Source organism: Erpetoichthys calabaricus, chromosome 5, assembly GCF_900747795.2.
Source record: "Erpetoichthys calabaricus chromosome 5, fErpCal1.3, whole genome shotgun sequence".
NCBI lineage: Eukaryota > Metazoa > Chordata > Cladistia > Polypteriformes > Polypteridae > Erpetoichthys > Erpetoichthys calabaricus.
In genome coordinates, this window is record NC_041398.2 from 170272573 (window position 1) to 170290122 (window position 17550).

General features: G+C 39.6%; 1 protein-coding gene across 1 annotated transcript in view; it reads right to left on the reverse strand.

Moving 5' to 3' along the window:
- Positions 1-17550, reverse strand: part of scfd2 (sec1 family domain containing 2) — a 651507-nt gene that overhangs the window by 476771 nt on the left and 157186 nt on the right. Inside the window, 2 exon segments of the mRNA XM_028802220.2 lie at positions 11544-11675; positions 11677-11720. Coding sequence (XP_028658053.2) covers positions 11544-11675; positions 11677-11720 — 176 coding nt within the window.

Genomic DNA, 17550 nt, shown 5'->3' on the forward strand with positions numbered 1-17550 from the left:
GCCAGCTGAGGACTCTTTAAACTAGATATTGAAGGGACATTGAGTTTAGAACAAGCTAGATTTATGAGTTACATCAAATAATACCCCTTAATTGGATGAAGTGGATATGAGACTGTACAGTACATATGCAGGAATCATCAAGATCTAGCAACTATACTATAGTAAGAGTATTTGAGAAGAGTAAGTTGGCAAAAAGTAAATTATATTTTAAAATGGCTAACTTCCAAACTAAAGTCACAGTGGTAAGAACTGGGATGATGTTCTACATATGAAAATTGCTGAAGAAAAATATGGTAAGATTTAAAAGTGTATTTCATACAATGAGCAACAAGAAGAAATGTATCACTAAAGTCATCTTGCACAGCTTCTAAAGTATCTGATAAAATAAGCTAAAAAAATCTTTCTCAAAGAAGCACTTTTACTATTAACTCTAAATAGCTTTCTACAAGGTATTTATACCTACTCTACCAAACTGAACAATAATGTGAGCCATGATCAGCTGGTAAAGCCAAGAAAGATCAGAGTGATACTAACTTGCATGGGAAAGTAGTGTAGGAATTATTTGCATTGCCAAGGATAGAATTTCAATATTTTTCATTATAGAGATTATTTCTCATAAACACCAAGTCACAGTTTAAAAGTCCCTGCTTTGCACAGATCATAAAAAGGCCTTTTAAAATATATACACATCACCAAGTAAAACAATTATTATATAAAACAATATTTCAGTAGTTACTTTTTCAGGTCAAATTCTTAATCTATCTTAGTAAAAAGCATATACAATATATAAATATACAAAAGAAAATTTAAGTTCCCCTATAAAATGAAGACATTATAAAAGATTAAAGAAAAAGTAGTCAATTGACGTGGAATCCAAAAGCAACAAATTAAAGTTTTAGGATAAACTTCAACATCTTTTTTATCATCATAATTACTACCATGTACACAGCAATTCCAAGTAGTTTTTTGCCCTTCAACAAAAAAAAAAATTGTTAATGATATTCAGTGGTTTCCTTTTAAAAATAATTATTCTGAAACCTTTTAATTAAAAGGTACGCACCGAGTTAGTGGTTTACTTACCCAAGGAATCTGAAGGGACCCTTTACAGTATTTTGTTCTGGAAGACCTCTGTCAAGACTAGAAAATGTATTTAGTATTATTTTGTGTTGCCATTTGTTTTCATGTGGGTGCCACCTTTTGGTGCAATTCTGTGTTCGTGGTTGCCATGGAAACCTTTCCCAGAATGACCTGTAGATACATTGCATATGTTGTTAACAAAGTGAGTGTTGGGAGAGATGGCCGGCAGCTTATCCTGGCCAATACATCTACACCGCCAGATGGAGTCCTCCCTGCAACATGGTGGTGCCCCGAATTCCCCCAGAGCATCATGGACAATGGAGTTCGGCTTCACAGCCCTGCTGGATACCATGGGGGCCGCCAGGGGACGCTGCAGGGAGGCACGAAGATTGTTTCTATTATAACCCGGAAGTACTCCCAAGTCATGGGGACGGAAGGACAGAAGTACTTCCAGGCTAAAGAAAAATATAAATCTTCATCTGACCCGGAAGTGCCATTGGATCACGTGGGCTGAAGGACAGGAGCGCTTCCGGGTCAAAGACTATTTAAAGGACTGTGGGAAAACCAGCAAGCTGAGGCAGAGTTGGGAGGAAGAGTGACAGAGCTGCTGGGTGGAGAGGAGGATTATTGTTGATTTATTGTGTTATTGATTATTGAGTATTGTGGAGGTGGATGTGCTTTGTGCACATTATTGTAATTATTAAAAATATTACTGGGACTTTTACCTGGTGTTTGGATGTGTTGTCTGTGGGTTTTACTGGGCAACAGCTACCCCTAGTGTCACAGTGTATAAAGGTAATTGCACAAATCACATAATTATCCCAGGGTGGATAAACTTCATGTGTAATTTTGATTGCAGTTCAAGATCAGATTTAATATGCTTCTCAACATTTCTTTCCAGGTTTAAGATTGCTGTTTTGGTGACTGTTTAAGCCAATATTATGTCTTTCTAATTAAGATATCGGAGTTAAATCTAGACTGTTTTCTTATCAAATCTAGTATCAGAACACTGAAGTCGATAATCATGGTCATAACAATAGTTGTGTGAAATTATTTTTTTCACAGGTTTTGCTTAAGATATATATCAAGCTGCCTGGATGTGGTACCCATATTCCTCCCCTGATAAGGCATGTGTCACCAGTGCTAGCACAAAGGGTCCTTTCGTTTCTGAGTGTTTTAAATTAATAACTACTGTCCAGAAGCCCCAATTGCAAGGAATGCATATCAGATATTTGTAGGAAGAAATAAGTGAAGACACTCTGCAGGTCATGTTTGGGCAGGTAACTCTGGAAATTGAAAATTAAGTTAACACTAACATGAATATACAGTAGTGGTTTTCCCCAAACCTTTTGCAATAACAAAAACTGAGCTGCAAATTTTTCCCAATGAGAAAAACAATTAAAGAATGAAGGTACATAATGAGGCGCACAGTGGACTATGGCAGGGGCGAAGTGAAATGTAAGTGTAAGGGATTAAGGCACAGAAATACTTTAACTTATAATTAATCACAAAAGAAAATATCTAAATTATGGATTACAGTAATCCCTCCTCCATCGCGAAATAAGAAAATCCGCGAAGTAGAAACCATATGTTTATATGGTTATTTTTATATTGTCATGCTTGAGTCACAGATTTGCGCAGAAACACAGGAGGTTGTAGAGAGACAGGAACGTTATTCAAACACTGCAAACAAACATTTGTCTCTTTTTCAAAAGTTTAAACTGTGCTCCATGACAAGACAGAGATGACAGTTCCGTCTCACAATTAAAAGAATGCAAACATATCTTCCTCTTCAAAGGAGTGCGTGTCAGGAGCAGTGACTGTCACAGAGATAGAGAGAAAAGCAAACAAATCAATAGGGCTGTTTGGCTTAAGTATGTGAAGCACCGCGGCACAAAGCTGTTGAAGGCGGCAGCTCACACCCCCTCCGTCAGGAGCAAACAAAGAGAGAGAGAGAGAGAGATAGAGAGAGACAGAGTTTGTTTTTCAAGCACAAATCAATACGTGCCCTTCGAGCTTTTAAGTATGCGAAGCACCGTGCAGCATGTCATTTCAGGAAGCAGCTGCACAAAAGATAGCAACGTGAAGATAATCTTTCAGCATTTTTAGACGAGCGTCCGTATCGTCTAGGTGTGCGAACAGCCCCCCTGGTCAATCCCCCTACGTCAGGATCAGAGAAAGTCAGCGCAAGAGAAAGAGAAAAGTAGGCTGGGTAGCTTCTCAGCCATCTGCCAATAGCGTCCCTTGTATGAAATCAACTGGGCAAACCAACTGAGGAAGCATGTACCAGAAATTAAAAGACCCATTGTCCGCAGAAACCCGCGAAGCAGCGAAAAATCCGCGATATATATTTAAATATGCTTACATATAAAATCCGCGATGGAGTGAAGCCGAGAAAGGCGAAGCGCGATATAGCGAGGGATTACTGTATTAGAAAATAAAATGCAGATAAACAAGTTTGCAAAGTTTACAAGATAGCAAAACAAAATATTCAAAAGTCATCATTGTACCATAGAAACATCTGACAAAAAGATCTAAAAACAATGAAGCAGCAAACTTTGTGAAAACCAGTACTTGTGCCATTCTCAAAACTTTTGGCCATGGCTGTACAATGGAGAGGAATACAAAATATGCAGCTATTTTTGTTCTAAATGACAAGGGAACACTGTATTTCTATAAATCTGCAAAGCTCAAAATACAGATAAATATTCAAGAAGATTTCTGTCTCAAAAATTGACAATTTAGTAATTTTTAGGGATTCTTTCCATATTTGGTGTTATGCCCCTTTAGATTCTACCTCGTATATGGCTAACTGTTTTCCTCACATGTACCAAAGACATACTGTGCATGTTAGTGTATTTGGAGCCCAGCCTGGAGTCACTCCACAGAGCCCAGAACCTCCAAGCACCAGAAGCTCCTTTTCCATGCTTTACAAAGACAGACCTGCAGGTTAAGTGACCTCCTGCCAGCAAACAGAATGAGTGGCTTCAGTTAGACAAAGATGTGGCAGAAATCATCATAGCTACCATAAAACTAGATGCTGATAGTCTGCTGCAGGCAATGTCAGCAATTATTGTCAGCTGTGCTCTGCAGAGGTTTGGAACAGAGGTAGAAAACACCCCAGTTCCCTATACAATGAGTGGCAGAGTAATGAAGATCCATCAGTTACGACAGGAGTTTAGGATCCTGACACAGCAGTATAAGAGAGTGGAAGTGGTAGAGAAGACCCCATTGGCAGAGCTCCAGCACATTCTTAGGAAGAGACTAATGTCCCTATACATGGCAGAGTGGCACAGGTGGCGAGGTAGAGAGAGACAGAGAGAGAGAGATAGATAGAAAGCATGTCGCTTTTATCGCCAATTCTTTTGGGATCACTAGAGAACTGCTTAGTAGGAAACGTAATGGTATACTCGGGTATTCCAAAGATGAGCTGGATGACTTCCTCCACCAAACTCAGAATGACCAGGGGCCTCATGCATAATGGCGTGCATAGAATTCACACTAAGACATGGCGTACGGACAAAAGCGGAAATGTGCGTACGCACAAAAAAATCTAGATACATAAATCTGTGCCTACGCCAACTTCCATGTTCTTCCGCTACATAAACCCGGTTCAGCATGAAAACTAACGCATGTGCACATGCCTGCCGTCCCACCCCGTCTCTGCCCCGAATTACGCGTCTTTGAATATGCAAATCAATATAAATAGCCCTTAAGTTCAGCATTCTGTGAAAAGACAATGGCAATAGCTTTAGAAAATAGAAGAATTACAGCGAATACCAAGTGGAGGCACTGATAAATATACTATTTGTTGGTTTAAGCAGTGGTATAAACAACAGAAGGGAGTTGATGGAGTGACACAGAGTGTCGGAGAAACTCAAAAGCCCAAGTTCACAAAGTCGCACAGTGCCCGAAATAAAAAAAGAAGTGGTCAGATATCAAAGTCGCCATTAAAAAGCGAGTCGAAGCCCACCATCTGAGTGTCATATGGAAGCTTATTAGGGTACAGAGAAAAGAAAAAAAATCAAGGACAAAGTAGGGAACAAAAGCTCGAAATGTCAACTTTAATCTCGAAATTTCCACTTTAATCTCGTACTTTATTTTGTCATTAAAGTAGAACATCATAAACATCTTAAAATTGTTTAATTTAGTAGTTTCTCAAATACCGTCGTAACTAAAGTAGCACGTTAAGCGCTTTGTTATGTATACTTCTACGTGCTCTGTGTGTGTGAATCACTATGTGCTTCTTAAATGGGCTTTCTCTTCCTCCGACAGGACATAGAATATCATCACTGGTTGTACAATTTCAGCCATGCTGTTCACCCTGACTATGAATATGGTAGTGAAAGCCGTGGAGGTAGAATGCAGAGGACCCCAGACCAATTCTGGTGTGTGGCAACCCCCTATAAGAGTCTTCATGGACGACCTCACAATTACAACAACTTTATTCACAAACTGCAGGTGGATCCTGAAGCCTTGAAAAGCTTTTCTCATAGGCAAGAATAAGCCTTAAGCCAACCAAGTCCTGTTCCCTCATCCTACAGAAGGGCAGAGTTACAGATGAGTTCCACTTTGTCTTAGATGGCATTACAATTTCATCAATCACTGAGAGGCCAGTCAAGAGCCTGGGAAAAGTCTTTGAATGTAGTTTCAAAGACTAGGTTGCTAGAGGCCTGGCTACCAAAAGGTGGATAAGTTGGGTCTGCCTGGTAGATTAAAAGCCTGGATATATCAGCATGGTAACCAGCAGGAACATCATCTTTGTGAGAGCAGGTGAACAATCCCATATACAGCCCAAATCACAAGCAGGCTTACTTCACTCTTCGCAGATAATTGTAGACACCTACGTAAACAACTTAAATTCCCAGCGCACATCACAATAATATCACAATGACCAGACACAGCTGTACTGTCAGAAGCAACAAACAACTAGTAATTATAGAACTCACTGTTCCCCGGGAGCATTGCATATAGGAGTCATACGAGAGGAAGTATTCGAAATACAAGGACCTTCTGGAATAGTGCCAGAGACAAGGATGGCGAGTTTATTGCCTACTAGTGGAAGTGTGATAAAGGGGCTTTGTTGGCCACTCATTCTGGAGAGCCTTCACTCTGCTAGACATGACAGGGGTCAAAAAAAAGAAGAGCAATCAGAGCCATCACAGAAACCACAGAAACAGCCTCAAGATGACTTTGGATAAAGAGGAGCAATTCGTGGACCATAGCTACTGGGATGCAAGTTGAGGACTAATCATCCGTGGCTGGGTCGCCTGGGTGAGGGTGTCTGATGTTGCGAGACCCGAAACACCCAATGACCCCAGGTTATATCACTGAAGATGCATCCAAGTGCATCTGAAGAATGTATTTCAACATTGGCAATTCTAAATAGGTTCACTATTAAATAGGCAGGAATATCTGCACAAATGGGTTATGCGAAGGACCATGACAGTGTCCAGCACTGGGTTTTACAACCCTTAATTGGATTGTTCCAATGGAATGTTCTATTTTCTAAGTGCATTTTAAGAGGGTAATGACTCAAACTCCATCTTCTAAAGAGAAATCTTAGAATCATGCAGCATTTGTCACTTTGTAGCTAATCACAGACACAGTACACATTTAGACATTTTACAGAATGTAAAACATTTCAGCAATTTCTATTTGGTATTTTTATACACTTTTAAAATATTTTGATGCATTTACTCATATTTTGACTAAGCCATTATACCACAAAGAATATTAGTAACAGTAATAATAGTGATAATAGTAGTACTACCAGAAATTACAGGAATTCAAACTTGTATTTATTCTTGTGATTTGAGAGGATGTCAAAATGTACATTTGATTTGTACTAGGATAGGAATACAAGGAAAATCTTGTAACATTTATTAGCAAAGGAATTATGTTAATTGGATCAACATAGCAGTACAAAGTAGGTTCCTTAAGCATACATTTTAAAAGCTTTATTTAATTGATTATCTCCTTCAGAGACAGATCTACCATCAGGGCATTCTTCTTGCAAGCCTAGGGGCCTGTGACGGTAAAGGGCTTTTTCCCTTGCCCTATACCCAGGTTCCCTGGCACCAAAAACCACTCTATGAAGTAGTTGGATCTCCCCGCACCAACATCAACAACGGGATCCCTTGCTAAATGAAAGTTTAAGTGCACCAATAATAGTGCACCAATAATAGTGCACACATGTACATGTTGCGTTAAACAGTCAGGTATACACATGCTGCATTGTTTGAAGTATGATCAACTCAGTTAAGGAGCTCTATTCATCAAGTCGTCCATTGTTATTAATTTGGTTTCATATGAATTTGTTTGGCATCTTCTAACATCTTGAAGGCCAATTTTAGGTTCTTCTATCAGCACCATTTTAAGAGCCACTGTTGGTGTTGCTTCCCATGTTGCTAGTACTATGGCTTCTAGGGTCATGATCTACAGTTAATTGACTGCTCTTGCTGAGAGAACAAGTTGTTCCCACCAATTTTCAAAAGACAACAAATTATTCCAGTGTCAAAAAAACAATTGATTATCTGGATGATTACAGACTGGTAGTACACACTGCAGTCGTGATATAGGGCTTCAAAGACTATATCTGGGACACATTAAACAGTATATTACAGGTAGTCATAATCACTTCCAGTTTGAAAACTATTACAATCAGTCCATAGAGAATGCCATATCCCTTACACTTCATAACATCTAGACAAACTTGAATAATAAACACTGCTATACCAGTCTGGTTTATGGACTACAGCTCAATGTTAATAATTATTTCACCACAAACGCTGACCACCAAACTGATTAATTTAGAAATTAACATCACCTTCTGTAACTGTATAGTGGACTTCCTAACCAACAGACATCACCATGCATAGACTGGCAGCATCACATCCTCCACAATGATCCTCAATGCAGGCATTCCTTAGAATAGTGTGCTGAGCCCCCATCTGTATTTCTTGTTCACCTTTGACTTAGAGGCTAGAGGCAGCTCCAACCCCATCATTAAATTTACTGATAATACCACTATCATACACCTGATCACGAAACATGATGTGACAGCTTACAGAGAAAAGGTTTGCCTGCTGACTTAAAGGTGCCATGGCAACAACCTCACGCACAATGTCAACAATACCAAGGAGCTTATCATAGAGTTCAGACAGCAGACCACACCTTCACCTATATCAGTGGAGATCTTCTTCTTCTTTCGGCTGCTCCCATTAGGGGTTGCCACAGCGGATCATCTTCTTCCATATTTTTCTGTTCTCTGCATCTTGTTCTGTTACACCCATCACCTGCATGTCCTCTCTCATCACATCCATAAACCTTCACTCCTTTTAATTTCTTGGAGCGAAAATCACTAATTAACACAATATTCTCTTTGAAAAAAATACATTTAATCTCTTTTCAAAAAGGCTCACTAGAGCCTTCACCTACATACTCAAACATCTGAAGAAAGCTTACATTTTTCCACCTGTTCTCACAAACCTCTACAAGTGCACACCAGAGTTCATCCTCACTGGTTACATCACATCCCGCTATGGCATATGTGTGGCTCAAAATCTTACAGCACTGCAGAGGGTGGTGATGACAGCACAGAACATTACCAGTACGCAGCTGCCTTCTTTGCAAGGCATATACAACACTCATTGCTTTAGAAAGGCAAACAGCATTAGCCATCCTGCATAGTTTCTTTTCTCAATTCATCCATCTGGGAAATAGGACACCAGTAGATGCAGGGAGAGTTTCCACAGATCATGAGGTTACTGAACACCCAATCATAACAACAAAATACTGTAAGAAATACTGTAACTTTAAAAAAGTATCCATACAGGATTAATATACCAGCCACACAAAACTGAATGCTTTTTGTGTGTGACATCTTTTTGTTGGTACTGCTTTATTATTATGTGAATTTCCCCTATCTATATCTATTATCTATCTATCTATCTATCTATTTATCTATCTCTATCTACTGTCAACTGCTCTCAGGACTCATGCAAATAATGTCATTGCACAATGTACACCAGGGTGACCAAATCCGGTCCTGGAGAGTTACTGTGGCTGCAGGTTTTAACTTTAACTTCTTTTGCTTTAATTGCAATTTGCTTTTCTATTTAAGACTGACACCTCAATTGTTTCTTTTTTCCTTAATTAACAGGAAAACAATGATGTCAAACAAAATGAACCGACACATGACTAGCACACCAGTGTCCATCATACAATATGTAAAAATAAACAACGATGGAGTTCTTAGTAATATTGATCGGTTGAGGTTCATAAAATATTTTGATGGTGCTTTTAGAAAAAAGAAAATCGGCCATTTTGGAAATGCCTGCTGTGGCAGAATGATAGCACAAACAAGCCACAGAATTAAATAAAGGGTTAAATTAATAACAATAATAGGCTTCTGATTAAGAAACTGATTGACGGTTGAGGCCAGGGCCGCTGCTGGCCAAATGGGTGCCCTAAGCAGAAATTTACTTTTGTGCCCCCCTCCCCCAAATATTACGGAAGTAAAAATAAAATAATAAAAAAAAACACCTACTATAGGGGCCAAAATAGAACTTTATTCAAATAAGGTGTGCTTAGCCTACTCTGCGTTCACCGTAAAATGCAATATATACGTTTATATTTTTGTTTATTTGTATATGGGATGGGATTAGATTCATACCTAGTGGCATGGATCGTGGACTATCTTAAAGACAGACCTCAGTATGTGCGTCTTGGGAACTGCACGTCTGACATTGTGGTCAGCAACACAGGAGCGCCACAAGGGGACTGTACTTTCTCCCGGTCCTGTTCAGCCTATATACATCGGACTTCTAATACAACTCGGAGTCCTGCCATGTGCAAAAGTTCGCTGATGACACTGCTATCGTGGGCTGTATCAGGAATGGGCTGGAGGAGGAGTATAGGGACCTAATCAATGACTTTGTTAAATGGTCCGACTCAAACCACCTACACCTGAACACCAGCAAAACCAAGGAGCTGGTGGTGGATTTTAGGAGGCCCAGACCCCTCATAGACCCAGTGATCATCAAAGGTGAATGTGTGCAGATGGTGCAGACCTATAAATATCTGGGAGTGCAGCTGGATGATAAATTAGACTGGACTGCCAATACTGATGCGCTGTGCAAGAAAGGACAAAGCCGGTTATACTTCCTTAGAAGGCTGGCTTCCTTCAACATCTGCAATAAGATGCTGCAGATGTTCTATCAAACAGTTGTGGCGAGCGCCCTCTTCTACGCAGTGGTGTGCTGGGGAGGCAGCATTAAGAGGAAAGACGCCTCACGCCTGGACAAACTGGTGAGGAAGGGCAGGCTCTATTGTTGGCATGGAGCTGGACAGTTTAACATCTGTAGCAGAGCGAAGGGCGCTCAGCAAGGCTTCTATCAATTATGGAGAATCCACTGCATCCATTAAATAATGTCATCTCCAGACAGAAGAGCAGCTTCAGCGACAGACTGCTGTCACTGTCCTGCTCCACAGACAGATTGAGGAGATCGTTCCTCCCCCAAACTATGCGACTCTTTAAGTCCACCAAGGGGGGTAAACGTTAATATTTAACATTATACATAGTTACTGTCTGTTTTTTTCACCTGTATTATTATCATTCTTTAATTTAATATTATTTATTGTATCAGTATGCTGCTGCTGAAGAATGTGAATTTCCCATTGGGATTAATAAAGTATCTATCTATCTATCTATGTATATTATTAATATTAATGTATTATTATAATATATAAAAACAATTTTTTTGAGCAGCTGGGATGGTGCCCCCCCTGGGAGTTGGTGCCCTACGCAGACTGCGTACTCTGCGTATAGGGAGCGGCGGTACTGGTTGAGGCCCTGACTTAGCTGGTCATCTGTTGGCTCAATTCACATCACATAAAAAGAATCAATTCAAAGAACTAAGTTTTAAAAAAACATGGCAATTAAAATGAAGGGGAAATAAGTCAAGTAGCAGCAGAAACTGGTAACTGATGAAGAAGGTGGCAGGTAGGAAAACCTGTAGCCACAGTAACCTTCCAGAGTCCGAATTAAACTTGAACTTAGAACTTAGGTGAACAAAGCAGACTGCCCTATCCCCAGTAACTTCTTCCAGCCTCTTCTGTGAGCTTCCCACTCTCTCTCACACCATTTGGGAGATACAGTCTATTTAATGTATCCTAACTATACCCCTGTGGGTGATGCCTTGCACACCTCCTAAGGCAGAAGCCCAGCAGCATTCTAACTTTATGCTCAAGCCGCTTCAACTGGCTACTTACATAGCCCACCATCCCTACATAAAAAAACGCACACTGCCTTAATATAAAACATGTTACTTCATATTGCTTTATTTGTTAGAATGCAACTTTTAATTATATGCAGAATTTGGAAATCCACCAAGCTGGAATGTTGCAAAAATCATTTAAAGGAAATATTTTTAAAAAGATGCATATCACACATTTTAAGTTACCTGTAATAGCAGTCGCTCAAATGCAAGAAAAGAGTCACTCTTGCAGAAATCAGGGTGTTTTATGGTTTGTACTGTGGCCAGGGATAGCTGAAGAATGCCACAATGGTCCTCAAGTGCTCTAAAGTTGTTTTTTAAAAAGAAGAATGTAGGAACTGAGCTGTTCAGGTGTAACTCGGCCTACAGAAGACAAAAAGAGGAAGCAGATTAACAGCATATTGACAAACTATATTTTTATACTTATACTGAAAACAGTATTCAAAGAATAACTACATTGTTACAACAAAAACAACACAAAGAAAAGTTAACTTGTTTGGTTACTGTTAAGAGCCATTTTCCTAGTTCTATAAGATTCATGAATATTTATTAGATATATAGCCGACTATACTTCCTTAGAAGGCTGGTGTCCTTCAACATCTGCAGCATCTTATTACAATCAGACGGTTGTGGCGAGTGCCCTCTTCTACGCGGTGGTGTGCTAGGGAGGCAGCATAAAGAAAAAGGACGCCTCACGCCTGGACAATCTGGTGAGGAAGGCAGGCTCTATTGTAGGCACGGAGCTGGACAGTTTGACATCTGTGGCAGAGCGACGAGCACTGAGCAGGCTCCTGTCAATAATGGGAGAATCCACTGCATCCACTGAACAGTATCATCTCCAGACAGAGGACCAGCTTCAGCGACAGACTGCTGTCACTTTCCTGCTCCCACTGACAGACTGAGGAGATTGTTCCTCCCCCACACTATGCGACTCTTCAGTTCCACCCGGGGGGGGGGGGGGGGGGGGGGGGGGGGGGGGGGGGGGGGGTGTAAACCGTTAACCATTATTCAAAGTTATTGTCTATCTGTATACCTGCATTGTTATCACTCTTTAATTTAATATTGTTCTTTATCAGTATGCTGCTGTAGAGTATGTGAATTTCCCCTTGGAATTAATAAAGTATCTATCTATCTATCTATCTATCTAGATGACAATGCATAATCTATGGGAAGTTCCTATAACCCCTGTAAATAGAATTGTATTGGTATATTCTTGCCATTTCTAACAGCTTGGAGTAAACATTATTCTTCAGTTAGTTAGTGACAGCCTTGCCATGAGTAAGGTGTGGAAGGCATAAGGTTTTAAATCGTGCCTGGGCACATGCCTACGTGCCAACCAGCCTATGGGCCTTTTGAGTGTGTGAAGTAAATATGTAAGAAAACAGCACTTAATTTATGTGCTGTGCCGTACGTTTAAAGCGTACAGAAGAAGAAATTAAAAAATCTTTAAGTAAAGAAGAAGAAGTTAAAAACTTTAAGTACAGAAATAACTGAAATTTCTTCAAGAAAAGCTAAGTTTAGAGAAGATACATTTTTTCCTTTTTTTTGCCTTTTATTCTATGTGTGTAACTAATTTTTCTTTTATTCTTGTGTGGATATTTGCTTTTAACTTTCACTAAATATTTTAAAACGAACTTTTGGTTTGAGAGATTTCTTTCGGCACACATTTTACCCGTGCTTGACCTTACCTTACACTTCAGCAGCTACAGTTACTACATATATTCTTTATGTCTAAATAAAATGAAAATGAAGATAGTTCAAACACTTTGAATGCGGAACTCTTCTAAATAATTTTGTATTAACATTTTCTAAAAGAGGACAGGTTCGCTATATTAAAAATGTCATAATTTGGAGTCACAGGTATAGCAAATAATGGGAGTGAGGCCCTGAAAATGCTAACACAAAAGGCAGGTCAAGAACTTCACCAGCCTACCCAAACAAGGCCCACCCTACTCCAGGTTACTCCAACAGCTAACAGCTGGTTTCCAGCCTAGAAGGCCTCAAAATTGGCAAACTGGTTTAAATGTTCTGAAAGACTGTAAGAACATCGAAATATAAAAAAAATACCATACAAAGGAGATACAGTCATTAAAACTCAGGCTTGCAAAAAGAATCCCAAGCTGCAAGAGAGATTATTTACAAAAAATACAAGTAATAAAAAAGGGAGGATGCACCTAAAGGGCAATCCCAATCAAACACATCCTAAAATGCAATTCAAAGTCAGAATCCAGTAACAAAACAGGATAATAAGAAAGAACCAGAAACTCCAAACAAAAAACAATACTTCCAAACAGCCACAATACCTGACTGCTGCCCCTAACTAGTGATGGGCTGCTCGATAATAACGTTTCGACATTGTGTTGAGCTTTTGAAGCGCTGGTGCTCAAAACACCGCTTCGAGGCCTGTTTGAAATGTGCCCGTCACGTGATTTTCAGGCACGCTAGAGAAATGACGTCATTGATATCTGCGCAGTCAGCAGCCAATTTGGTCAGCCACTCGTCTGCTGAACTTCTTTGGCTCAAAGCATAAAAGCAGTTGTTCCTGCTGCATCGGTAAGGTGTGCTGACGTGAATTCAAATCCTTATTGGGGCTCGCGTTGCTCCATGCCCAAAGTTAAAAAAAGGATTTATTTTAAAAAGAAACAGTTATGTAGTACTTGTCTGTAAGTTTATAAGTATGTTTAGGAGACATTATGAACGATTCACATGGGACATCTAGTTTCTTGGTGTGGAATCGTGTCCACCTAGAATCTGTATCAAATTGATGAGTATATTTTGCGTAAGGCAGCACGTATTATAACAATCCAGAATATATTCTACCCCATGTCGATCATATCAGAGAGGCTAACAAACACTTCACTAAAGCCAACGTGGTCATCACACCTGTTTATGCGCAAGACACTCCTCATTAAACATTTTAACTATTTAGTGATTCCCAGATCTGTAGCTGATATGTATTATTGATTTCTAAAAAGCAATGTGAGTAAAAGCGTGTTCTGCATAACTAATCACAACTTTCTTTTAAAACAGAATCAGTGCAATCGACAGCGTCTTCTGCCAATTTAGGGAAAGCCTCTGTATTTCTGTGTTAATGAGACATAAAAATTGAAAAATTGTGAATTCATCCAGAGGTGGACATAAAGATCACTCAAGTACTGACAAGAATGAACAGCTGGATAAGCATATCTGGAGCCAAACTTTCAAAAAAACACCTGAATTTGACAGCAACATCCTTTCCTTATGAATGCATCTTATCAAAGACTACGGTGGGGGGTAAATAAGTAGTCTTCCTAACTGCAGCACAACAGAGTAAATTACTGTATTTATGTAAATAGAATTACTGAAAGACTAAGACCATTTCTCTGTTCTTAAACCATCTTCCAGTTACACAATCCCCTGCAGTCACTGACATTTTTAACGTTCCCTGCTCTTTACCTGTCTTGTTACCCAAAGAATCAACAGTGAGTTTCATTCAAGGCTTTACCGTCCTTCCTTTCATACACATAAAATAAGACACACATTTCCTCTACATACATGTTCAATAATAATAATATAATATATAATAATAATGCCGCCCACTTAGTTACACTGGCACGAGTTACACTGGGGGCAAATGCAATGGAGAATACCGACAATGTACACCTTCAGAAGTGGAATAAATCAACTGTATACTAAAGCATTCCATTGCCAAATGTAAAAATACAAAGTAGAACATTTCAGATAAACAATGACTTTTGTTAATCATAAACAATGCAATCTAACTATTATATGTGTTGTTACTTTTTTATTTATCTTCACCAAACGTTACATATCTACATGGGAAATGAACATGGGTAATATGTTTATAATTAAAATACACTGTCAAAATATATTAATGAACAAATTGAGGCACATTAGCCTTTAGGAAATATCAAAAAGCTTGTGCACTGTCATTTAGGACAAAATGCATTGTTAACGTCACACACTTTCTATTGACACAATGTCACGAGAAAAAAAAAAGAAACAGCACAGTCCATGCAAACTCATAGCCTCCTTGATTTTTGACCTTATGATTAATTGTCAATATCAAATAAAGTCATTTTAAGAAGATGACAAGTCTGCTATAGTCAGTTCAATTAATGCTCCTTTTAAAAAGTTTGCATATACAGAATATAAAGCAGAATTTCAATGATGTGGGACTCGCAAGTAGTAATGAATAATATGCGACACTGAGAAATTATAATTCACAATAACAGGAACAAGTAAAAACTACGACTTCCTAAAACGGACACTGTAAACGTAGGCATTTCAATAAATAAATCAGGAGGCTTGTGTGTGCATTTTAATATTGTTTTAAGAACTAAGTAGGCCACCTGTTGTACTAAACGATAACTCAAGCAGCACTTAACAGTAAATAGTCTAACAACTAAATATAAGTGAATGAAACAAAGATGCCGCGCCGCTACAATAAAGGTTCACACTGTCATTCTGCATGTTTAGAAGGCGCTGATTGGCTGAAACTGTTTATAGCGAATTGTCCCAAGATGGAAGTACTGTATAGTGATTAGAAACGAAAAGACACATTTAAGCATGCTGGACAGTAGTTTGTTTTTCTTCAATACAAATTCAGTACGACACCAGGGTCTCCAAACACTCAAATATGAAACTTTTTACATTTTACAGTGAAACTCTTTACATACACAATATAATTAGGACGTGTGCCCCCCTGTCCGATTACGGCAGCCCGACCTTCCCACAATAGCTCGATTCGCTCGCTATCTGTCCAAGTTGTAATTTTTTGTTAAATGGAGGAATAGAAAAAAAAACTTTCACAAGAGGAGGATCAATGACTGTGAACCCCTGGTGTTTTTACTGAGAGACAGTTGCCAATACCATTGAGCCACCTAATCAGGATAATTAACAAGCTCCACACAACTGAACTACTACTACTGTTCTTACCGCAGCAGATGGAGACAATATATTTTGTTTACATATGCATGTTAAATTGGTTTAACTGACACAAGAGTATCATTGTTGTATTCTCCTAATGAAAATGAAAAAATTATATTTATAGATTGTGGAACGAGCCCCGGACACAGACAGGCAGACATGTTCTTTTGCACCACCACACGTTTATTTACACTATTACTATTATTTACAATGTCCAAAAGTGCTCCACAAATCCCAACCTTCCCCAAAGGCCAGGCCAACCACACTGCCTCTTCTTCGGACCGCCTCCTTCTCTCTCTCTCTCCCTGACCTCGTCCTGCTTCCCCCCGCCTCCAGCCTCGATTGAAGGGAGACGGCCCCTTTTTATCCATACCCGGATGTGCTCTAGGTGTGCACCGGCAATCTTCCATCGACACCGCCCCGGTGTGGCGGAAGTGCCGGCTTCCCGGAAGCACTCCGGGTGTTCCGGTGTGGCGGAAGTGCTGGGGTCCAGGGTCCTCTAGGCATGAGGACACCCCCTGACGGTGACCACGGGCCCCTACAGGGTTGAGCTTCCAAGCCCTGTACCCATGGCCCCCAATATAACCAGGGTGGTCGCCCCCTCGTGGTCTGGAGGAGGCATGAGCCCCTCCTCCTGTCTCCCCGGGCGTCCCGGCCGGGTAGGAATCCCAGCCGGGTGCCACAAGATGTATACTTTTTTGACGTACAGTTTTGAAGAAAATTACGCGTTGCATAGAAAGGTTGCACGATTTATCTAACTTTTTATATATATAAAGCTGATATATGTCAATATATCTTTGACACTATATATATAAATAAATATAGACATACATACAGTGGTGTGAAAAACTATTTGCCCCCTTCCTGATTTCTTATTCTTTTGTATGTTTGTCACACAAAATGTTTCTGATCATCAAACACATTTAACCATTAGTCAAATATAACACAAGTAAACACAAAATGCAGTTTTTAAATGATGGGTTTTTATTATTTAGGGAGAAAAAAAATCCAAACCTACATGGCCCTGTGTGAAAAAGAAATTGCCCCCTTGTTAAAAAAATAACCTAACTGTGGTGTATCACACCTGAGTTCAATTTCCGTAGCCACCCCCAGGCCTGATTACTGCCACACCTGTTTCAATCAAGAAATCACTTAAATAGGAGCTGCCTGACACAGAGAAGTAGACCAAAAGCACCTCAAAAGCTAGACATTATGCCAAGATCCAAAGAAATTCAGGAACAAATGAGAACAGAAGTAATTGAGA